Genomic DNA, 24,010 nt, shown 5'->3' with positions numbered 1-24,010 from the left:
TTGGTTTAGCTAGGAATAATAGTGCACACCTTTAGTCCCATCACTGGGGTTGTGGATTTCTGCGAGTTCAAGGCCAGCATGGTCTACTTAGTGAGTGCCAGGTCACTTGAAGCTATACAGTGATACACTGTGAGAACCTATTTAATTAAAAAAAAAAAAGGCTGGCTTATTTCAGGGTCATAGGGACTTCAGAGTACAACAGAGAAGAAACAGCAGGCTCTGGCTGGACTCTAGACTGGGTTCACTTTAAATTCACAGTTTAGCCAGGCAGTGGTTGCCATGGTGGTGGTGGTGGTGGTGGTGGTGGTGGTGTACTCCACCCAGCACTCAGGAGGCAGAGGCAAGGCAGAGACAGGTGGGTCTCTAAGTTCGAGGCCAGCCTGATCTACAGACCGAGTTCCAGGACAGCCAGGGCCACACAGAGAAACCCTGTCTAGAAAAAACAAAATAAAAAAGACACAGGATGATTCTGTAGCCAGGCCTGGTGACACAGGTCCATAATCCCAGCTACTGGGGAGGCTAAGGCAGGAGGGTCACAAGTTCAGTGCCTGCCTGGCTACATGGTGGTTCAAGGTCAGCCTGAGTAATGATGTAGCACTCTCTCAAAATTAAAAGTAAAAACCAAAAAGTTTGTGTTTAGGAATGCCATTTAGTAATAGAGCATTTGCCCAGCATGCAGAGATCTGAGTTCTATCCCCAGTACAGCAACAGAATACAAAGAGCTTCCCTCGTCCCACCCTTTAAAACTGTCTGTAGCTAGAGTTTTCCTGCCTAGCTCACAGTCAGGACAAATCTCTGTCACCCGCCAGTCCCACAGCCGCTCAGACCCAACCAAGTAAATACAGAGACTTATATTGCTTACAAACTGTATGGCCGTGGCAGGCTTCTTGCTAACTGTTCTTATAGCTTAAAGTAATCCATTTCTATAAATCTATACCTTGCCACCTGGCTCGTGGCTTACCGGCATCTTCACATGCTGCTTGTCATGGTGGCGGCTGGCAGTGACTCCTCCCATCTTCCTATTCTCTCAATTCTCCTCTCTGTTAGTCTCACCTATACTTCCTGCCTAGCCACTGGCCAATCAGTGTTTTATTTATTGACCAATCAGAGCAATTTGACATACAGACCATCCCACAACAGCTATCTCCTCCACTAACCATTGTCCTCCATAATTTCATTACTTAAGAATATGTAAATGGGGGCAGGAGCAATGGCTCAGTGATTAAGAGCACGGGCTGCTCTTCTAGAGGACCTGAGTTCAGTTCAACCACATGGTGGTACACAACCATCTGTAATGAGATCTTGCAAGCATACATGCAGGCAAAACACTGTATACATAATAAATAAATCTTAAAAAAAAAAAAGAATATGTAGATGGGAAGCATACCCAACCTGATTTGTGTTTATAGCCTTAGGAATGTGGATGTACACAGTTGTCCCCTCTTGGCCTAGAAGGAGCCCTTATAGGAAGGGCAGTTTTTCCAGGACCCAGTATGTTAACAGGAAACTTTCAGTTCCTGGGACCCAAGCACTTGGCAACAGGACAAATTCATCAATGAGGAACTATGATGCTATGCTTAGGGCCTATGAATATTGTTGATGGTTAGATTTCTTTTTCTTTTTCTTTTTCTTTTTTTTTAAACTGGCTGAATGCTTGAAATTTCCAAGGAAAAAGAAGCAGGTATTTATTTATGTGATTAGAGAGTATAACCTATGCCACCTACATTAACTTAAAGAAAAGTTACATTTTCTTTACAAAGAATGCTCTTTTAAAATGGTCTTTCTTGCTTTTTTGAGACAAGGTCTCATATAGCCCAGGCTGGCTTCAAATTCACTTGTAGTCCTTCTACCGTATGTGCCTTCGAGATCAGACTTAGACTTAGTGGCAAGTACCTTCACCTGCTGAGCCATCTTGGCGGCCCCCCCCCTTTTTTTTTTTTAAAGGGAAGAAGAGGTCCTTTTATTTTATTTTACAATACCATTCAGTTCTACATATCAGCCATGGGTTCCCCTGTTCTCCCCCCTTCCACCCCCTTTCCTTCCCCCTAGCCCACCCCCTATTCCCACCTCCTCCATGGCAAAGCCTCCCCCAAGGACTGCGACCAACCTGGTAGACTCAGTCCAGGCAGGTCCAGTCCCCTCCTCCCAGACTGAGCCAAGTGTCCCTGCATAAACTCCAGCTTTCAAACAGCAAACTCATGCAATGAGCACAGGACTCGGTCCCACTTTGGCGGCCCCTTTTTGAGACAGTCTCATTTCACTATTCCCTGGGTTGGCCTTGAACTTAACAGCAATCTCCTCCTGCCTTAACCGCCTCAGTGCTGGGGTTATAGATGTGCACCATCTTACCTAGCTGAGTTTCTTCTTTGATTTCCATAGTAATTAATCAGGCCATATTCTTTCTTACTTGATAAATCAAAGCACCAGTTCATTAGTTTACAGTGTATTCTCTGTGGTTCAGAGAATGATCTGTAACAACTGTACTTTCAGTTTCGAATGAGTGAGTTTATTAGATGAGCAACAAAAGTCAAGGAGTAAAGAACGTGTGTATAGAAGCACCAGACGACAGGAAACATTTTCAAACCAGTTTACAGCAGTCAGCAAACACTGGAGTAACCTGATTTTTTTTTTAATTTATTTATGTATATGAGTGCTTTGTCTGCATGTTCCTCTGCTGGCCAGAAGAGGGCACTGTATCCCATTAGAGATGGCTGTGAGCCACCACGTGGGTACTGGGAATTGAACTTAGGACCTCTGGAGCAGTAGCCAGTGCTTTCAACTGCTGAGCCATCTCTCCAGCCCCCTGGAGTAATCTGATTAAGAGAGCAAACAAAGGTACCATCATCAAAGGTTTACACACATCTAGCAGAAATCCACTGGGGTAAAGTGAATAGAAAATTTCTTAATTAAAAAAAAAAAATCCACTGGGGAAATTGAGGCAGTCAGTTGGAGGGTCCAGTTCTGTCCATAGATGAGCCCTTGGTTTCATGTTCCCACCACAGAATTTTTTTTTTGAGACAGGGTTCTCTGTGTAGCCCTGGCTGTCCTGGAACTCACTCTATATACCAGGCTGGCCTCAAACTCAGAAGAGATCCGCCTGCCTCTGCCGCCCGAGTGCTGGGATTAAAGGCATGTGCCGTCACTGCCTGGCCCAGACTGGTCTTTGGCTGTTTTCCTGCCTACTACACCTTCTGATATTGGAATTACAGGCATACATCGCTATGTCTAGTGACAGGATTTTTGTGGTGATTTGACTACTCTATAATTGTATGCAAAATACAAATCAGATTCAAAGGTGAAATATTACAATGATATAGGAGATTTCATGCTAGATATTAGATAATGATGATTGAAACATTTATTAAAAATTATATGTGAATGAGTATATATGTTTAGTGGACAGCTTTGTGGGTACATGCGAGTTCACATGTGGAGGTCAAAAGACAACCTTGGATTTTGCTCTTCAGGTACCTTCCACTTTTTGTTTGAAACTTGTGTTTTGGGGGCTGGCAAGATGGCTCAGCTAGTAAAGGAATTTTCTGTATAAACCTGATGTCCTGGGTTCTGTTTCTAGAACTCAAAGATGAAAGGAGAGAACCAACTCCACAGAATTTGTCTTTGGGTCTCCACATGTGTCCTTTGACACTCATGTCCCCACACACTGTAATAATAAATAAAATGTAAAAACAGCATGGCTGGGGCTGGAGAGATGGCTCAGAGGTTAAGAGCACTGGCTGTTCTTCCAGAGGTCCTGAGTTCAATTCCCAGCAACCACATGGTGGCTCACAGTCATCTGTAATGAGATCTGATGCCCTCTTCTGGCCTGCAGGCACACATGCAAGTAGAATACTGTATGCATAATAAATAAATACATCTTTAAAAACAAACAAATAAACAGCATGGCTTTTGATTAGCCTGAATTTTACCAAATAAGCTAGGCTAGTTGGCCAGTAGCTCCAGGTATCTGTCTCCACTTCCCATTTCTCCTTTGCTCAGATTACAGGCATGTACCATTGAAGCTGTTGGTCATAGAGATCCAAACTCAGATCTGATACTTATAGGGCAAGCACTGAGCCGCCTTCCTAGGTATCTTTTGTTGTTGTTCTCATCCTTCTAAAGACAGGGTCACACTGTAGCCTAGGCTGGCCTCAAACTCATAATGATCCTTCTGCCTCAGCCTACCAAGTGCTGAGATTGCAGATGGAAGCCACCATGTCTGGTTAAAATATTCCTTGATGCCACTTTTTAAAAAAATGTTTATTTATCATGTGCACATTGGTGTTTTTCCTGCATGCATGTCTCTGTGAGTGTGTCAGATCCCCTGGAACTGGAGTTACAGACAGTTGTGAGCTGCCATTTGGGTACTGGGAATTGAACTCTGGTCCCATGGAAGAATAGACAGGGTTCTTAATTGCCAAGCCATCTCTCCAGCCCCACTTGATGACACTCTTTAATCAGCCTAGTTGTTTCCTGGACATGGGATGCACAAAAAGGGACTTGGTTCCCCTGGGTTTCCCTTCTTAGATCTTTACATCAGGTTATATAGCTTGCTGTCTCCATCTCTGTTATAGGCCATTGCACAGGATAGGTTGAATCTAAATATAACATTTCCTTGCCTGGCCAAGCATGAACACATTCTTTATCCTTTTTCCTTAAGAACATTTCTTTAATTTAACACAATGACATGTGATTGCTTTACACCTCTCTCATTACACAGGTTCAGTGTGGGGCTCCTCTTAATCATTGAGGAACTCAAGATTCCTTTTATCCTATGATGCCATCATCGTCATTGATTTCCAAAGTTGCCATGGAAGAGGAAAAGATATGGAGATGATGCTTATACATAGCTGTTGTCTTGTCCATGAATGGACTAGACGTGTTCTTTGGCTGGAACTTATGTCATTTGGTTTCAGTGCAAATGGAGAGGGATTCTAGCCTTGTATTCTCAAAATCAAATGGGTTTAGTGAGCTAGTCTGTTCACCAAACAGCTTTCATTTATTTGTTTGTTTGTTTGTTTACAACTTGTTGAGGCAGTGTCTTACTATGCAGTCTTGGCCAGCCTCTAACTTACTATGTAGGTCAGGCTGGCCTTGGACTCAGATCTTCCTGTCTCTGCCTCCCAAGTTCTGTGACTAAAGGTGTGTACTGTCACAGCTGGCTCAACATCAATTTTTTTATTGTCTTGTCCACATAGAGAATATGATGACCCCATTCCCAAGGGAGATAACTCAAGTTCTGTCATTACTCATTGCATCCAGCTTAGTGTTCCCAGTCACCCCCACAAAATATAGGAATCCATTAGATTTGTGTGTCTTCACTGGGTCAGGTCTTCAAAATATTTGAAAAATAAATCTAAGCATGTTTTATTTCTTTATAGTTTCACAATTTTACTTATTTCTCTTACTTCCTGGTATTTATGATGTCCTAGATTTTTGCTGGTCTTGACTCATCGATTGACTTAATTCTGATTTCATTGTGGATTTGTGTTTTGTCTTTGTGTTCTATCCTATTATTGACAGCAGATGTCCTGGAGAACATGATAGAACCACCACAGCGGGACTCTAGTGCGCCAGGGAGGTTCCATGTGGGCAGTGCAGAGTCCATGCTCCATGTTCGGCCCGGTGGATACACACCTCAGAGAGCACTGATTAACCCCTTTGCCCCCTCAAGAATGCCCATGAAGCTCACATCCAACAGAAGGCGCTGGATGCACACTTTTCCTGTAGGTAAGTTGGCTGCTCAGGAAAGAGCCTTGGACTGTGAGTTCCTAGCTCTGGTCCATGTGTCAAGTGCCTCGACATCTGTGAACCTCTTGGTTCCACCAGTGAGGTGGACATGCCTCCTGGGCTTTTCACAGGGTCCTCAGGAGGATCTTGAAGACACACTTGAGAACAAGCTCTGTAACTGCCCAGCTGTGTTAACCTAAGGGCTTTGAGTGTTTGCTTGAAAGGGACTGTGCTTCACACCAGCTTTCCGTCCCTCGTTTTCACACACTGCTCCTCTAAGCTGCATTTATGCTACTTTGTCATTTCTCAGGGATCTCTGAGGGGTGAAGAAGAAACAATTCTTTTTACTTCACTTTTATTCTAGCCCATCTTTTTACTCTGTTTTGGCCTTAAGAAGATGACAGTAAGAGTTTATAAAGCTACGGCCGGGCGGTGGTGGAGCACGCCTTTAATCCCAGCACTCAGGAGGCAGAGGCAGGCAGATCTCTGTGAGTTCGAGGCCAGCCTGGGCTACAGAGTGAGTTCCAGGAAAGGCGCAAAGCTACACAGAGAAACCCTGTCTTGAAAAACAAAACAAAAAAATTAAAAAAAAAAAAAAAGAATTTATAAAGCTGTACTTTAAATTAAACTTCAACTTAATGGGTTCTTGCTGGGCCAGGAAGGAATAGATGTATTAGGCTCCATTATGTGTGTTTTGTTTGTTTGTTTGTTTTTCTTGTTTTGTTTTGTTTTTAAATAGGAATGGTCCTCCTGAATGATTAGAAATATCTGGTTATTTTCTTTGACATTTGATTTTACTGTTTACAGGTAAATACAAAATGTGGAGTAAAGCCAGTTTATTTATTTGGCTGCAGTTGGAGGCCATTCCAAACCTCTTTTGGCCCTTGTCTGCTAGAATCACACAAGCTGTTTCTTTCTGGTCCCCCCCCCCCTTTTTGTTATTCCTACAAGATTTATTTTGAGGTATCTTTGTTTCTCACTTTTGTGTTTGCTCTTGCTTTTTATTTATTTTTGAAACAGGATCTCATATAGCTCAGACTAGCATTGAACCAGCCATGTAAGGAGGATGACCTTGAACTTATGATCACCACAACCATGGCCTGTTCATGCAGTGGTGGGGATCAAACCCAGAGCTTCCTGCTTTCCGTACATACTAGGCAAGAACTGTCTCAGTTTGAGTTACATCTCCAGGCCCAGGCTGAAATCTCTCTCTTTGCATAGGTGTGTGTGTGTGTGTGTGTGTGTGTGTGTGTGTGTGTGTGTGTGTGTGTGTGTGCATGTACACATGCTTTCACACACTCATGCTCTTGCATGTGGAGGCCAGAGTGTCTTCTGTTCCTCCTAGTTTTGGAGACAGGCTCTCTTACTGAACCTAGAGCTCACTGATAGGCTAGACTGCTTCCCAACAAGCGCCAAGAATTCTGCTCTGTCTCCTCAGCACTGGGGTTATAGGTACATAATATCATGCCTACTTCATGGATGCTGGGGATCTGAACTCAGGTCCTCATGCTTGCTTGGCAAGCATGTTACTGATTGAGCCATCTCCCCAGCCCCTAGGCTAAAAACGCTTTTTTTTTTTTTAATTTTATTATTATTATTTATTTATGTGTATGTCTGTATATGTGCATGTATCTGAGGTTAGGGCCATCCCCTGGAGCTGGAGTTACAAGCAGTTGTAAGCTGCCTGATGTGGGTACTGGGAATTGAACTCGGGTCCTCTGAAAGAACAATATATATGCTCTTAACCACTGAGCCATCTCTTCAGCCCCAGCTAAAAACTCTTAAAAGAACTTTCTGCTACGACCTTCAGCTCTTTGTGATCTTCCTACTCCACCCTTCATGCCCACATCACTAAAAACAACAACTAGTCTCCAGACACTGTTTACTTTGCTTATTCTCTTGAACACCTGACCCTTCTTCACCCGGCAGCCCGGTCTTCTAGCTCCTCATTCCCACCCTCAGAGGCTCTTTCCCGTCTTACCCAGTCTCTTGAGCTCCACACACTTTTACCTCTTTCACATTTGGGATTCATAGGTATTTGTTCTCCCCAGATACATTTTCCTTTAATCCTTGGTAGCCTTTTTGTGTGTTTCCAGGAACTGCCTTTTAGTAGACATGACTAACTCCAACCTCTCCTATTCTGTCTTTTTAGTGCTTAAGCATCCTAGATTCCTACTGTTATTTTCTGATTTTTTTTTTTTTTTTTTTGGAGACAGGGTTTCTCTGGGTAGTCCTGACTGTCCTGGAGCTCATTCTGTAGCCTTTAGCTCAGAGATCTGCCTGCCTCTGCCTCTCAAGTGAAGGTGTGTACCACCATGTCTATCTTGTTATTCTTTTTTTTTTTTTTTTTTTTTTTTTTTTTTTTGTGTGTGTGTGTGTGTGTGTGTGTGTGTGTGTGTGTAACCTTGGCTGTCCTAGAACTAGCTCTGTAGACCAGGCTGGCCTCGAACCCACAGACATCCACTTGTCTCTGCCTCCTGAATGCTGGGATTAAAGGCATGCGCCACCGCCACCTGGCTTGTTATTTCATTGTTATTTTCCTTCCCTTTTCATCTTTTTATCCTTTTGTACTTGTCTATTTCTGTGTGGCATCTCAATAGTATTCATGAAACTGAGAGTCCCAGCATATAGTCCCAGATATATATAGCGTGGGCAGAAGAGTCTTCTGTGGGAGCCTGCAATCCCTCGCTGTGCTCTTTGTCAGATCTCTCCAGTGACCTAGCAGCTGGAGAGAAGGAAGAGTGATGTCTTCGTGTGCAGCATGAGCGGTCAGGTCGGAATGACATTCAGTGGTTCTCTGTCTGGGTAGGACCATCCGGAGAGGCCATCCAGATCCATCATCAAACCCGGCAGAACATGGCAGAGCTGCAGGGCAACAGGCAGAGGGACCCCACCCACTCCTCTGCAGAGCTGTTGGAGTTGGCATATCATGAAGCTGCCGGAAGGTGAGGATTTGCACAGTACTCTGGAAGGTAGCCCAGGACAGTGCTGAACAGACTGCTGATAAAATGACACATTTGTGACTTAGAACACGTTGGTCAGGTCCTCCTTTGTCACCCAGCATCATTACCATCCCTGGGCAAAGGGTAAAAGCAAACAGCCTGATATTTTCCCTGTAATATTACCAAGGCCCTGCTTTAGGTTGGTTTTGAGCTTACATTTCTGTGAACTTAATTTTCTTCCAAACCTTGGTCAAGGATGAAAATGAGATATCTCTTTTATCTTAGGGTTTGCCTATGGCATGCTGGGGCAGTTGTTACATGCTGTTCTCTTAGACAGCTTCCCTGTGACTTGGCATATTGGTTTTTGAACAAAAGCTCTGAATGTCTTACAGAGTATCTGAAGAGTCAGTATAGGAAGAAAGTCATTTAAGCCTTGATGAGCAGGACCCTGGTTTAAACCTGGACTTATGGTCCTAAATTGCTTTAGGAAGCACTTGATAAAAAGCAGCCTTGGCCCCTTCTTTGGACACTGGACATCCTCTTTGCTGGGGGATGTTCATGTGGAGGTCTGGACTGTGCGTTGCCCTTTACTAGATTAACTCTGGTGCATCCATTTCATCATTTTGTATCCTTCCTTTGTTATTAAGGGGGAGGCATAGTGCAGAAAGGGGAAGTGGTATAGCATGGGGGTAGGTGAGCAGCCAGGGTTGCAGGGCTGGCACACAAATAAAACTACCGCATGATGGTTTGAGGTATGGATCCTAAGGGTTGCCAGCCTGTGCGACTGAATGTTCAGGCCTGTTTTTCATGGGCCCTCCTCTCTCCACTTACCCTCTCCCCTACGCACTAGGGTACAGGGTGTGCAGGGAAAAAAAGTGATGATCTACATTAATTAAGCCAGGCGGCCTGGCTTTGTTCTCTGCAGGCACAGCACTTCCCGCCAGCCTGGTGACAGCATGTCCTTGAACTTCAGTGGAACGGAAGAGCTTTCTGTCAGCCTGCTTAGCAACAGTGGTGCAGGTAACTCATCCAAGAAATAATAGAGTTGGGATGCTCAGAGCAGGCTCACATCTAGAAGTGACATAAAGGCCAGAAAAGCAGACCAGGTCTATTTTTGGGATCATTTCAGCCACAATCTGGGGTGACCTATTTAGAAGCAATACTGTATAATGCATGGAATTATAAATGGGCTGCACATTACATTTTTAGCTGAGAACATGTTGGTCAAGACATATTTATCATCATTTCGTCAGGGAGTCCTGACTGAGGGCTGTGAGGTGTTGAGGGCAGCACCACAGACCAAAGTAGGAGTAGTCTGTTTTACAGGCACTTTGGACTGCTAGGCCTGGGGAACAAATGCACCTTCATATAGAAACGATCCTTAGGGAAATATTGTGATTTCTGTCATAGCATCATAAAAGAGAACGATGCCTGTGGGTAGTGGCACATACCTTTTTTTTTTCTTCTCTTTTTTTATTTATTAATTAAAAATTTTTCACTTCTTTTACATCCCAACTGCAGTTTCTCCCTCTCTCCTCCTGTTCCCTCCCCTGCCTCCTCCTGCACCCCACCCCCACGCACAGGTTTCTATAGATAATTCTGGTGGTTGTACAGAGTGTGAGTGTACTCGGTGCACTTACAGTGGTTAAAATAGTAACTGTAGTGGTGTGGAAGGAAACGGCCCCCAATGGAGTGGCACTTTTAGGAGGTGTGGTCTTGTTGGAGGAAGTGTGTCACTGTGGGGGCGGGCTTTGAGGTCTTTGCTCAAGCTTCCCTTCAGTATGACTGCTGGTCGACTTCCTGTGGCCTGTAAGATGAGTGGCACATACCTTTAACCCCAGCACTCTAGAGGCAGAGCCACGCAGAGCCCTCTGAGTTTGAGGCCAGCCTGGTCTACATTGTGAGTTCTAGACCAGCCAAAGCTATATAATAAGATACTGTCCAAAAAAGAGAGAGGGTAGAGAGAGGTTAGTAGTTATGCTGAAGAGTATCTCAGGCTTAAAGGGATAGAAATTTGTTGGATGGAAAGTTAGAAGCTACAGATTCCAAGTGCAGGTGATGGGTGGAGTACCATCTTGGTTTGTACTCTTCTAGAAACACCTGTATAATTTAGTAATCCCAGGAAGGCATATATTACTAGACACAGATTATATGGTCAATTGGAAGCTTAGAGATACAGATAACAGTTTCTCACAGCAGTGCAGACATCCTCATTTGAGCACTCTACTCAGAATGCCTTTTAAGGATGTTAAAGGAACATGCGTTTAGATAGGTACCTTTTCTGCAAAGCAAGTATTTTACAAGATGAGTGTGGAAAAATTGAAACAACAAAATAGTACTACTTCAACATGTCTATGTCCTATAAATTGACTTGCATTTCTAGAACTCATCTTAAGATTTTTGAAAGTAAAGCTGTGTAAAGGGGTTTAATAAGGGCTGGAGGATGGTTCAGCAGTTAAGAGTACTGACTGCCCTTCCAGAGGACCTAGGTTCAATTTCTAGCACCCACATGTTGCCTCACAACTGTCTGTAACTCCATTTTCAGGGGACCCAAAACCCTTGACAAAACATTGATGCACAGAACAAAAGAAAAAAAGTGGGGTGGTTAATGATACTGTTCCTTGGTCACTGGTAGAGTGATCTGACTAAATTCCTAGAGCCCATGGAAAAGTGATTAAACTTGAGGAGTGAGTTGGCAATAGAATCCCCAAATCATTTCAATCTCATTCGATTCATTCATTTTAAATGAGAAACAAGTAAAAGTTTGGGGCTCTGGAGCTATTTTTTTTTAAAGATTTTATTTATTATGCATACAGTGTTATGCCTACATACCAGAAGAGGGCGCCAGATCTCACTACAGAGGGTTGTGAGCCACCATGTGGGTGCTGGGAATTGAACTCAGAACCTCTGGAAGAACAGCCAGTGTTCTTAACCACTGAGCCATCTCTCCAGCCCCATATTTTTATGTCATATATTCAGGGTGCTTAAATATTACAGGGCTGCAAGATTTCCTAAAGTGCCTGCAGAATGTTACAAAGGCAATATTTCTATTACTTTGCTAAACTAGGAAGCTTGTTTTTAGGAACCAAAATTTGAGTTTTCCTGGCTTTGGGGTGTAGAAGGTTACTGAGGAAGGCTGTTCTGGTGTTCCATGGACTGTTCCTTGAGCTAGCTTGACCAGTGACCAGAAGCAGGAAGATTTAATTGAACCCGGATCCTCTTAGCTGAGAGTTTCCTGGCACACATGTGCACACAGACAGGCAGGCACTGGGACAGCATTTGCTTGCAGCCTGGCTCTCTGGCTCACCTTTTCCTCTTGGGCTCCTAAGTTGTCAGTCTGCCTAGCGGATGGACTACTCTGCTTGGGTGGCAGATGCCCCATCATGGATGTGGTATCGTCTGCCCACCCTTCCTTCTCTTCTGCTCCTTTGTCCTGAGGCTGGCTCCTCAGCTCGCTACTTGTGGCTTTTGTGCAGGCCTTTGTTGTCTCTGTTCAGGATCATCACAGTAGCTCTTCCTGTCCTGTTCCTTTCTCATTCAGGGAACTACCATGCTGTCACCAATGAGGTGTTTCAAATTGCAGATCTGACCAGCTTTTTCTTCTCACATGCACAGCCTTCAGTGGCTCTTTATGGCTCTTGACACCAGTCATCACCTCTCTCCTGTGTCCCTTCGTGTCTTCACTTGACTCCACTTTAACAAGGTGTTGAGTATGGAAAGAGTACAAGTTCTAGAATCTTAGGACATGAGGCTTGTTCCACCTCTAATGAGTAGTGAGTGCTTTGGGCCAGTTTCTAACTTCTTACACCTCAGTTTCTTCATTGTGAAGGGAATTTTATGAAAATGTTAACAAAAACTAAAAATAAATGTGACAACCATATGAATGCTTAGAACAGTGCCTAGCAGACATGAGTGGTCAACAGATAGGGGGTGTTGTTAATAATACATGGGTTTTTCTTATATCCCAGCTATGGTCTTCATATTTCTGTGTGTCATCTCATCATCACAATGTAGAATAAGCTCCTTTCCTGTCTGCAAGCCCTATTCTGCCTGAAAACATCCACTTTCCATGATGGTTCAGCTCCAAATGTGCCTCCTTGTTTGAAGCTTTTCCTTGAGGTTTCCTTTCCATCTCATGCTTTCCTGAGAGATGTTAGACATGCTTCCACACAGCTCCTGACCTGATCCCAATTGCACGACTTGGTACATGGTGACCCCACTGCTTTCATATCTCTCTCTCCACAGACTTAAGGTGTTTACTCTTATTTGTCTCTTCATAGTGTTTGGCATGTTTATTTACAAATGAAGTTTTATTTCAAAGACTACACTGTCATGTAAGAAGTTTTAGAATGACTTACAAAATTATTGTTTAATTTGTACTTGAGTATTTGTGTATGTGTGTATGTGTGTACTTGTGTGTATTCTACAGTGTTTAGCTTCTTAGAAACTATGGGCTCCTTGGGTTGTTTTTCCTGGTCAGGGTGATACAGTTATAAGAGGTTACCCTTTTCTTGCCTATCCCCTTATGACTTATAACATAAGTTTTGAAAAGGGCCAGAGGTCATCAGGAAGTAGTCCATAACCTATAGTTGGGTTTTTTTATTCTTTGGGCTCTTTTGGTGTCCTGCCACCCAGTTCCCAAATAAATACATAGAGGCTTATTCTTACTTATGAAATCCCAGCCTTAGCTTGGCTTGTTTCTAGCCAGGTTTTCTTAAATTATCCTGTCTATCTTTTGCTTCTGGGCTTTTACCTTTCTCTATTCTGTATACCTTTTTTAGTTCTTACTCTGTAGCTTGTTTTATAGCTGGGTGGCTGGCCCCTGATGTCCTCCTCCTGCTCCTTTTTTTCCACTCCTAGATCCCCGCTCCCAGATTCCTTCTCCTATTTATTCTCTCTGCCTACAGCCCTGCCTGTCCTTTCTCCTGCCTTGCTATTGGCCATTCAGCTCTTTATTAAACTAATCAGGTGTTTTAGACAGGCAAAGTAACACAGCTTCACAGAGTTAAACAAATGCAACATAAAAGAATGCAACACATCTTTGCATCATTAAACAAATATTCCACAGCATAAACAAATGTAACATCTTCAGCTACTATATATATATTTTCCTTGAGGTTTCCTTTCCATCTCATGCTTAATATATATTAAGGTTTTTCAAGATAGGGTTTCTCTGTGTAGTTTTGGAGCCTGTTCTGGAACTCACTTTGTAGACCAAGATGGCCTCGAACTCACAGACATCTGCCTGCCTCTGCCTCCTGAGTGCTGGAATTAAAGGCGTGCACCACCACCACCCGGCTCAGCTAATATTCTTCAACAGTAACCACATGGGAATTGAGTTTTATTTTTGAACCAAGGCTACCTGATAAATCATATTAATGAGCACAAAAGGAAATTAGATTAAATCTTCATAATTTTTATTCCCATGATACAATAATAACAGTTAGTATCCAGGCTCTCTTAGGGTATATGTAGAAACTTTTCTTTGTGGTTCTATCCTAGCCTAAGGTGTTGTCTTTTACTTGGGTGTAGTAGTCTGCTAGCTTTCTTTTTGGCTCTTTCCTTCTGTTTATTTTCTTTCTTAAAGATGTGTTTATTTATTTGTGTTTGTGTGTATATGTGTATGTGCAGTATTTAAGCATATATTGGGGGAGATGTACACAATTGTGTACATGCAGAGGCAGGTAAGGGCATCAGGTGTCCTCTTCTATTACTCTTCATCCATATATTTGTGGCTGGATCTATAAACAGAAGTTTCTGTCCCACCAACAACTCCCAAATACCCAGCAGCTGTTTCCCAAATACTTGACTCTGAGACTTAATATTACTTATAAATGTTTGGCTAGTAGCTCAGGCTTATTACTAACTAGCTCTTAAACTTAAATTAACCCATAGTTCTTATCTATGTTTAGCCACATGGTTGGTGGCTTGTTACCTCAGTTTTTACATGTCTTGCTTCCTTAGCATCTGGCTGGCATCTGCCCAACTCTGCCCTTCTCCCTATATCTCCGTTTGGCTTTCCCACCCAGCCTTATTTTAATTTCCTGGTTATTGGCCCAAACAGCTTTATTTATTAACCAATGAGAGTAACACACATTTACAGTGTACAGAAGACCATCCCACAGCATGGATTTGTCCTTGCACCTAGGACTCATACCTTCTCAGCTAGTTTAGAAGCCAGAGGTCCTTTTTCCTCACCCCTCTTGGAGCTGGGGTTACAGGCATTTGCAGGGAGGAGTGCTTGTCTTGATTTGGATGCTGGAATCTGAACTCTAGCACTCATGATTGCAGAACAGTGTTCTTAAGGGCTGAGCCATCTCTCCAGCCCATTCTATCGTTTATATAACAATAACAGATTGATTCAGGGTAAATATTCTAAAGTAGAAGTCAGATCATAAAACTTAGTTATACAAAGCCCTCTAAGGGCTTCTCAACTAACATTTAGTAGCTTTGGCATTGCAGTCGCTAACAGAGCCCCTAGGGTCATGTTTCCCTGGTTAGCTTCAAATCTCATCTCTTTACCCTCATGTGGTTCCCCTGATAGCTCAGGCACTTTCAGAATCTCAGTCCTTTCTCTTGCTCTCCCCTCTGCTGTGTTCTTGCCCCAGTGAGCCTTAGGGCTAAAATCTATATGTCTAAATTTGCCAGAAAGTCTTGTTTGAACTTGTTAACCTGTGTAATTAATGTGCTGTCCTCTTTCACTCTCAAAAGTGTCCTGAATTGGATGATCAGTTTTGTGATCACCCTTCTACCCTACCCACAGCTTGCTCCCTCACTTCTTTCATGGTTGGTTTGTCATTATTCAGGACTTTGCATTTTCTAGCCAGGTAGGTACTCTGCCACTAAGCTGTACCCAGGTGTCTTTCAGGCCCTCACTGAGTTGTGCTCTACCCTGACTCTGCACACACTTCCTACCTGATAATTCTCTATAGCACCACCTGACATCTAAGTCTTTTTTACTTCTTATGTTTGTTATAAGCTCTGTTAGAACAAACATTTTTGTTTTACTCACGCTATATCTCCAGAGCTTAAGGTAGTTCTGGCACAGAGTATGTACTTGAAAAATATATGTTAGATGGGTATATTTTGTTTTCATCTGCAGTGCTGAGGATCAGAGCCAGAGCTTTGTGTATGTTACATGCTAAGCCAGTGTTGTAACAATTTCTTCCCCCCACAATATAATTTATTGATTCTTTGGGAATTTCACACCATGTACCCTGATCACACTCACTTCCCAGTCCTTCCGTGTCTGCTCCCCCACCCTTGTGAGCTGAGCCCCCCAGATGCCATCTTCATAGCCCTTTGCTTTGTTTTAAAGTGGATTTCTTTCAAGCCACCAGTAGCTGGAGATTTCTCCAGTCCCACTGGAGCCTGCAGCCACTCAGACCCAAGTAAACACACAGAGATTTATATTACTTATAAACTGTATGGCCATGGCAGGCTTCTTGCTATCTGTTCTTATATCTTAAATTAACCCATTTCTATTAATCTATAAGTTGCCATGTGGCTTGTGGCTTACCGGTACTTTACATCTTACTTCTCATGGCAGCGGCTGGCAGCATCTCCTGACTCAGCCTTCCACTCCCGGTATTCTCCTCTCTGCTTATCCCGCCTATACTATACTTCCTGCCTGGCTACTGGCCAATCAGCATTTTATTTATCAACCAAATCAGCAACACATTCACAGCATCGATCAATATCCATAGCACCCACCCATAATCTTTATGGAATATGCTTTATTCTCTCTCTTTTCCCTTCCTTCCTTCCTTCCTTCCTTCCTTCCTTCCTTCTTTCCTTCCTTCCTTCCTTCCTTCCTTCCTTCCTTCCTTCCTTCCTTCCTTCCTTCCTTCCTTCCTTCCTTTCTTTGGCAGGCTCTTACTTTGTATTCCTGGTTAATCTAGAACATGATATGTTCTTGACCACACTTGGCTTTAAAAACAAAACAAAACCAAGTGCGGGTTCTAGGGATTTGAGCTCAGTCCGCATGCTTGCACACCAAGTGCTCTTAGCTTTTGTACCTTCCCCCTAGGCCTGGTTTGCCTTCTTAATTCATGAAGCTGTTACCCCTTTCAGAAGTGTTCATTGAACTTGGAACAATATTGACAAGAAACAAAAATTATGAAGACACCAACTTTCATAACCTCAGTGGCCTCTGACTTATTCCTTTGGGATTCTGTTTGAAGCAGTTCCTATATGTGATAACAAGGATGAGAGAAAGCCCTCTCACCAGGAGTTGGACTGTGAATCATTCGAATGCAGTGTGGTTTTCACATCTTTACTAAATTAGGACATGTTATATAAAGGAATGTGTTGTGATAAAAAACAACCTGCATCAGGGATATGGGTGTACCTCAACAATAGACCACTTGCATAGCATGCACAAAGTCTCGGTGTTGATCCCTAATAGTGCAAAAACAAAACAAAATAAAAAACAACCCAAAACCTTAAAATAGACAAAAACAAGAACAAACAACCCTTAAAAATAAAGCAACCTGGGTCTGTGGTTGCATAGTTCAGTGAACACTTGTGAAAGGGATAACAGCTTCATGAATTAAGAAAGCAAACCAGGCCTGGGGAAGGCACATCTGAGTCAGCAGATGCCAAGGAGAATATAAAGGAGAAGAGTATCAGATGTGGGCCATGACATGAAGATGTACCACCAGCTAAGGCCAGGTGTGGCTCTCTACCTCCTGCAGTTCCTTACCTCCTGGGGGCGCCCACAGCCACCACTACTGCAGTGGTTGTCAAAGATCATGCCAGTCAAGAACACCATTAGCATAGGGAGAAAGAAGATGCCTTAGCCAGTGCCATGTGCCACAGCTCTCTCTCTGCATTGCCATAATCATTGAACATTTCATAACATTTCTTCCTGCCTGGCAGAAATCTAGCAAGATAGTCATACCTCAGGAGTTGCCAAGTATTACCAGAAAACTAGGAGATGCTGCATCAGAGTTTGTATCTGAGTTTTGCAGAACTTCTGCCTTAGGTTCTACTAACAGGCTAAATTAAAATAGACTTTTGGAAACAGCAAGAATATATGGAGCTTCTAAAGAAATTATATGATCACAGGCACTTCATCAATTTGATGTAATGTGACATTTTATTTCCTGTTAAAATATGACATGAAACAAAACAAAACCTACCAACCTGGCTTAGTGTCCCCACAGCATCAGGGTCAACAGTAGCTTAGGCTTGTTAAGAATAAAACTTAGAATCCTTGTTTTGGAGCTAGGCATCATTTTGCACACCTTTAGTCCCAGCAATCAGGCAGAGGCAGGCAGATCTCTGAGTTTGAGGCCAGCCTGGTCTACAAATCAAGTTCTAGGACAGCCAAGAGTGTTACACAGAGAAGCCCTGTCTCAAAAAAAAAAAAACAAAACAAAACAAAACAAAACAAAAACCCAAAAATTGTCTTTGTTTTGGTACAAGATAGAGTTGAAATACATAGCTAAGAAACATTTCACTTACTAAAAAACAACAGAAAATGCAAGAAAACCACGTCTGTGGCCCTTCCTCTACCTCCTTTGGCTTGGAGTTTCTGCCGTCTGCAGGTACTCAAGTGTGACTCAGACTTCCTGTGATTGGGCCTGATTCACACATGAGTCATGCTTCTCAGGAATAATGTCTCTGTGGGCTTTCCTCTGGCTCTGCAGGATTTTGTTTTAAGCACAGTTGTGAGACCTTGTCGCTGTATCAATCACTTCTCTGTGCTGTCTAGCAGTGTCACGGCAGTTAGGGAATCTTGACAGATCACCTTTTCATCCTTCTGCCTTTTTACTTTTTGTACTGGAGACTGAAGCTAGAACTTTGTGTCTGCTAAGCACATATCTACCTGAATTATGTATCGATAACCTATTTAAACAGCAAATGGGATTGCAATGTAGCTCAGTTGGTACGAGTGCTGGGTCCTGGGTCCCATCCCTAGCACTGCTTGAAAAACGGGGCTTAGCAGTAGTAGATTGTAGCAGGAATCTTAAAAGTACTTATTGATTAATCAAACCCGAGGCCGTTTATTGGGGTGAGTACTGGAAGGTCAGAGAGACAGAACAAGCCACAGCTATCTCACCTCGCCGGATCCTCAGCTGGTCTTATCTCCTCAGACTGGAAGCCTCTGAGTCCTCATTTGGAATGGGTCTCAGCTGAATTATTGCTCAAAAGCCTGAATGCTTAACCAGCCAAAATCTTAACCAGCCAAATGCCTCTAGTTTCTGGTCCTCCCGCCTTATATATCTTTCTGCTTTCTACCACCACTCCCTGGGATTAAAGGCTGGCTTTCTGGGATTAAAGGTGTGTGTCACCATGCTTGGCTATTTCTAATGTGGCCTTGAACTCACAGAGATCCAGAGGGATTTCTATCTCTGGAATGCTAGGATTAAAGGTGTGAGTGCCACCATTTTCTAGCCTTTGTATCTAGTGGCTGTCTGTTCTCTGGCCCCAGATAAATTTATTAGAGTACACAATATTTTGGGGAACACAATACCACCACAGTAGATAGCCAACAGTCAGATAGAAAACTAGCTCAGTGGCGTCTTGGGAGGCTCTGTATCCTAAAATGTCATGTCAGGGCTTTTTAAAAAAATTATCTTATTTTTATATTATTGTATTATATAATATATTTTTATATTATTTTATTATATATAATAAATATATATTTATTTCTACATGAATAATCCTATATAAATATATATATATATGTATGTATGTATATCCCTCTTTTTATCCCATAGGTCCTTTTAATATATATTGTTACTTCCAGTTTAGTGTTTTCATTGAGATTCCTGATGGTGAATGAATGGGTCTCTGCATCTATATCTGTTTTCTATGCCTTTTCTTGGGCTCTTTTTTTCTGTTTGTTTTATCCTGTTCTGATGTGTTAGTTTTTATTTTATCTTATTATATTATATTTTAATATTATTCCTTAGAAGCATGTTTGCTTTCTAATGAGAGACAAAAAGGGATGGATCCAGATGGTAGGGAGGTGGGAAGGAACTGGGAGGACTAGAGGGAGGGGAAACCATAATCAAGGTATAGTATGTGAGGGAGGAAAAAAAAAAATCTGTTTTTTTTCCCCCTTGGGGTGGGGGGGAAAGAGTTTCTCTTTTTGTCTTTGTAGACCAGGTTAGCCTTGAACTTAGAGATCCACCTGCCTCTGTTACCCAAGTGTTAAGATTGAAAACATGTACCACCATGCCTGGCTTTTATTTTCAATAAAAGGAAAAAAAAAATCCAAACAGGAGGAAAAAAAGAAGAAAACCTGGGCTTGGTGACTAGACTTGGCTTAGCAGTTAGGAGCACTTGTTGCTTTTCTGGAGGACTGGGGCACTCACATGGTGGCTCGTGACCATCTGTAACTCAAGTTGCAGGGGATCTTATGCCTTCTTCTGACTTCTGTGGGCACCAGGCAAAACATTTATAAAATTGAGTAAGTAAACAAGCAAACAAACAAGTTGGCTTTGGTGGTACAGGCCTTTAATTTCGGCACTGGGGTAGAAGGAGGAGGAACAGAAGTCCAAGATCATCCTCCCCTGGAGAGCAAGTCTGAGACCAGCATGGGATCCGAGAGACCGTGTCTTGAAATAGTAAACAAACAAAAACCAGTGGAGAGGCATTTCACTCTTTAATTCACTGTTTCCTGAATGAGAACTGGTGTGGAATCTATTTTTATGTCCTCACTTGCCTTCTGTATATGCTGTTTAAAGTGTCCATTCACATAATTTTGTTCACTTATTTATTGGGTTGTTAATTTTCTTCCTCTTGATTTTTGAGAGAACTCTCCATATTCCAGAGTATCTGATTTTCAAGTGTTTAGTCGGTCATTGCTTTTTTTTCTCAAAGATTTCACAAGGAATTTATAAATATTTGTTATCCTTAAAAGAGATTCAAGTGACACGGAATATATGTGGAATAAAAGGTACAATTTCTGGGGCTAGAGAGATACCTCAGCAGTTAGGAGCGTGTGCTACTCTTGCGGAGGACCTGGGTTCCATTCCCTGGATCCACATGGCAGCTCACAGATGTCTGTGAGGATCTAATGTCCTCTTCTGTCCTCCATGTGCGGCAGGCACAACCAAGATACACATATGTATGAGTAGGCACTCATACACATAAAATAAAGAAAGCTTTAAAAAAGACAACGCCGGCCTGGCGGTGGTGGCGCACACCTTTAATCCCAGCACTCAGGAGGCAGAGCCAGGCGGATCTCTGTGAGCTCAAGGCCAGCCTGGACTACAGAGTGAGTTCCAGGAAAGGCACAAAGCTACACATAAAAACCGTCTCAAAAAACAAAACAAAACAAAAAGACAACAGAATTCTGTTCTTCACCTATCTCCTCCCTTAGCTTTAAAGAGAGTTAATGTTGGTTGGTTTTGAGACTCTTTTCAATCCTTTTTTATAATATGATTTTCTAATAAATAGGTATGTTTTCTAAGTGATGTTTAATTAGTTATGTGTGTTTTTCAGTTAGCTCTGTCATTTCATATTAAAGTTTCATTTTAAATCTTTTTCAGACTGATTATATCTAAAGTAGATTCTTTGTTATTCTGTTAAACATAGGAAATTTTGATGTTTTATGTTATATTCCTTTTTTTTTTTTTTAACCCAAGACAGGTTTCCTCTGTGTAACAGCTCTGGCTGTCTGGGAACTCACTTTGTAGACCAAGCTGGCTGCTGCCTCCCTCCCAAGTGTGAGATCAAAGGCGTGCACCCCCACCCTCACCACCCCGACTTTATATTCTTGTTTTTTTCTTTTTTTTTTTTAATTTTTAACAAAGTTTATGTGCATTGTTGTTTTGCCTGTATGTATGTCTGTGTGAGGGTGTCAGATCATGGAATTCCAGGCAGTTGTGAGCTGCCATGTAGGTGCTGGGAATTGAACCTGGGTACTCTTAGCCACTGAGCCATCTCTCCAGCCCTTTATGTTAAATTCCTAAAAACTATGATTTGGCAAAGAATTCTACAAGGTAAGGTTAAACAAGAACTGTACAAAATGTAATTAGGTTATTTTATGTTTGCTAAAAATTAATTAGTTGAAATGATTTTAAAATGTGTCAGTTTTCTTAAAATAAGTAGCAGTTTTGTTTGAAAAAAAAACCAGCAGACAAAAAGGATGATATTGATAACATTAACGTTCTGGTTCTTTCCCAAATTTTAGGTTGTTCATATTTTTCTTTGGTTTTTTTTTCTTTTGTGCTGTTTGAAATACCCAGTTCAGAATTGGCCCTTGGGGTGTGTGTGTGTGTGTGTGTGTGTGTGTGTGTGTGTGTGTGTGTGTGTGTGTTTTCTTTTTAGCTTTATTTTTGAGCTTTTTCAACCATAACTGTCAAAACATTTTTGTAGCGTAACTTTTGATTCAGACAATCTGCTTTTTCTTTCTCTAGGTATGAATCCTAGGACCCAGAATAAGGATTCTCCAGAGGATGGTGTTTCTACCTCTCCAGACCCAAGTAAGAGGGCACAGTTGAATAGCAGGAAGCAGGCTATAGGGATTATGGCATAGAGGGAGCACGAGGAAGCCCTGTTAGAAGAGAATAGTCCAGACATCCACGTGCGTTCTGGTGCAGAAAGGTGATGTGAGGGACTCTTGAGTCTGTCTGATGCCAGTTGAGACAAGTATGGTTGGATGACCTGCTCCGTAATGTGTGGTTCAGGACATATGGGAAAGGGTAGACTTCTCCCAAAAACCCTTGTGCCAGGCAGAGGCCAGTCTTAGCTCTTAGGCCTCATACTGGCTCTGGAAAAAAAGCAGAAAGAAATAACGGGCTGTTACTAGAAGCCATAGTGAAAATATTTGCTAGTTAAGGTTTGCTTTCATCACCTTTGTCTGTTTAAATAGCTGAACAGTGGAAGAGCACCTGTATCAGCACAGTAGCGGGGACAATCCTGTCACTGCACACTTTGTGTGGCTCTGGATGTGCAATGCTGGAGTAACTTAATCCCCTTACTGTTTTTCATGTCCCTGTTACTCTTTTTTTTTTTTTTGAGTTTTTTTTTAAATAATTTATTTTAATTTTATGTGCATTGGTGTGAGCATATCAGATCCCCTGGAACTGGAGTTACAGTTGTGAGCTGTTGTGTGGGTACCGGGAATTGAACCCTGGTCCTCTGGAAGAGCAGCCAGTGCTCTTAACTGCTGAGCCATCTCGCCAGGCCCTCTATTATTAAAAGTTAAAAAAAAAAAAAAAAAAGGCGTGTTTGTGTGGTGGCACACATATGCCGTAGCACATGTGCGTGGATGCCAAAGGACAACCCGTAGGGGCTGACTCTGTCCTCCTACTGGGTGGATCCGGGACTTAAATGCAAGTTATCAGGCTTGGTGGCAAGTGCCTTTTCCTGTTGAGCCACCATGCCAGCCCAAAAAGTTTGTTTTTCTTTTCTTTTCTCTCTTTTTTTAAGTTTTATTAAGCTGAGTATGGTAGCACACAGCTTTAATCCCAACACTTGGGAAGCCTGGTATAAGTAGAAGTTACAGGCCAGCCAGAGCTACATAGTGAGACACTGTCTCAAAACAAACAAACAAACAAAATAGAAAATGTCTGAAGTTATTTTTAATCATATCATCAAACATATGACTTTATCTGGGGTTTTAGTAATCATTTTTACAAGTGACCATTTGGATAGTTTCCAGATTTTTCGGGGTGGAGGGTGGGGGGGAAGAGGGTTTTTTTGTTTTTTTGTTTGTTTGTTTGTTTTTAAGACAGGGTTTTTCTATGTAGCCCGGCTAGTTGTGAACTTGTAGCAATCCTCCTGTCTCTGCTTTCCCAGTGTTGGGACTACAGACATATGCTATTATGTGCAGCAGAAATCACTGATGTAAGAGTCAGAAAGGTAGTGAGGTCTGGCATGATCTAAGACAATATAAAGAGGTGGCTGGCTTCCATTTCTGACTTCCTCATAGTGGCTTTGATGAAGTCTCTTCTACTTCTGGTTTTATCCAGGAAGTAGGGGCAAGCACAGCTTCTTATCTCCCATATGGGAAGTTGGGGTGCAACTTCAGCTGTTTGGGGATATATTTTGAATTCCTGAGGTATTGATAACTGTGTAAGACCTGCATAGAGATGGCGTTAGGCCTCTGTCCAGTTACGGTTTTCTCCAAGTCAGTGGTGCTGCGGGAAGTACTCTGTCCCCGTATTTAGCACATAAGACTTTTTCACCCACGTGAGGGTGATGTAAGGCTGACAAAGCCACAGGGGATACATTGGGTTGTAACCTTGTTACTGCTTACACACATGCATTTACAATATATAGTGTGTAAGTATCCCACTCAGTACTCAAAGGCCAAGGTATGGAGTGGTTTTTGTTGTGTTTTCTCTTACAGAGATTTAAAAAAGATAGTCTTCACTTCA

General features: G+C 42.3%; 1 protein-coding gene across 29 annotated transcripts in view; it reads left to right on the top strand.

The window, feature by feature from the left end:
* The window catches only part of Depdc5 (DEP domain containing 5, GATOR1 subcomplex subunit), a 137,530-nt gene that overhangs the window by 45,166 nt on the left and 68,354 nt on the right, over window positions 1-24,010 (top strand). For 20 of the 29 annotated variants that reach the window (XM_076545772.1, XM_076545779.1, XM_076545768.1 and 17 more), the window contains 4 exons: window positions 5,524-5,727; window positions 8,537-8,672; window positions 9,595-9,689; window positions 22,046-22,111. In XM_076545772.1, coding sequence (XP_076401887.1) covers window positions 5,524-5,727; window positions 8,537-8,672; window positions 9,595-9,689; window positions 22,046-22,111 — 501 coding nt within the window. Of the gene's footprint in view, window positions 1-5,520; window positions 5,728-8,536; window positions 8,673-9,594; window positions 9,690-22,045; window positions 22,112-24,010 lie in introns of all 29 variants that reach the window. The other 9 variants (XM_076545767.1, XM_076545762.1, XM_076545763.1 and 6 more) reach the window with 1 other exon arrangement.

The sequence above is a fragment of the Peromyscus maniculatus genome, chromosome 10 (genome assembly GCF_049852395.1).
Source record: "Peromyscus maniculatus bairdii isolate BWxNUB_F1_BW_parent chromosome 10, HU_Pman_BW_mat_3.1, whole genome shotgun sequence".
In the NCBI taxonomy this organism is placed as follows: Eukaryota; Metazoa; Chordata; class Mammalia; order Rodentia; family Cricetidae; genus Peromyscus; species Peromyscus maniculatus.
The sequence above is the reverse complement of the archived record's forward strand: the minus strand, read 5'-3'. Positions and strand labels throughout refer to the sequence as shown.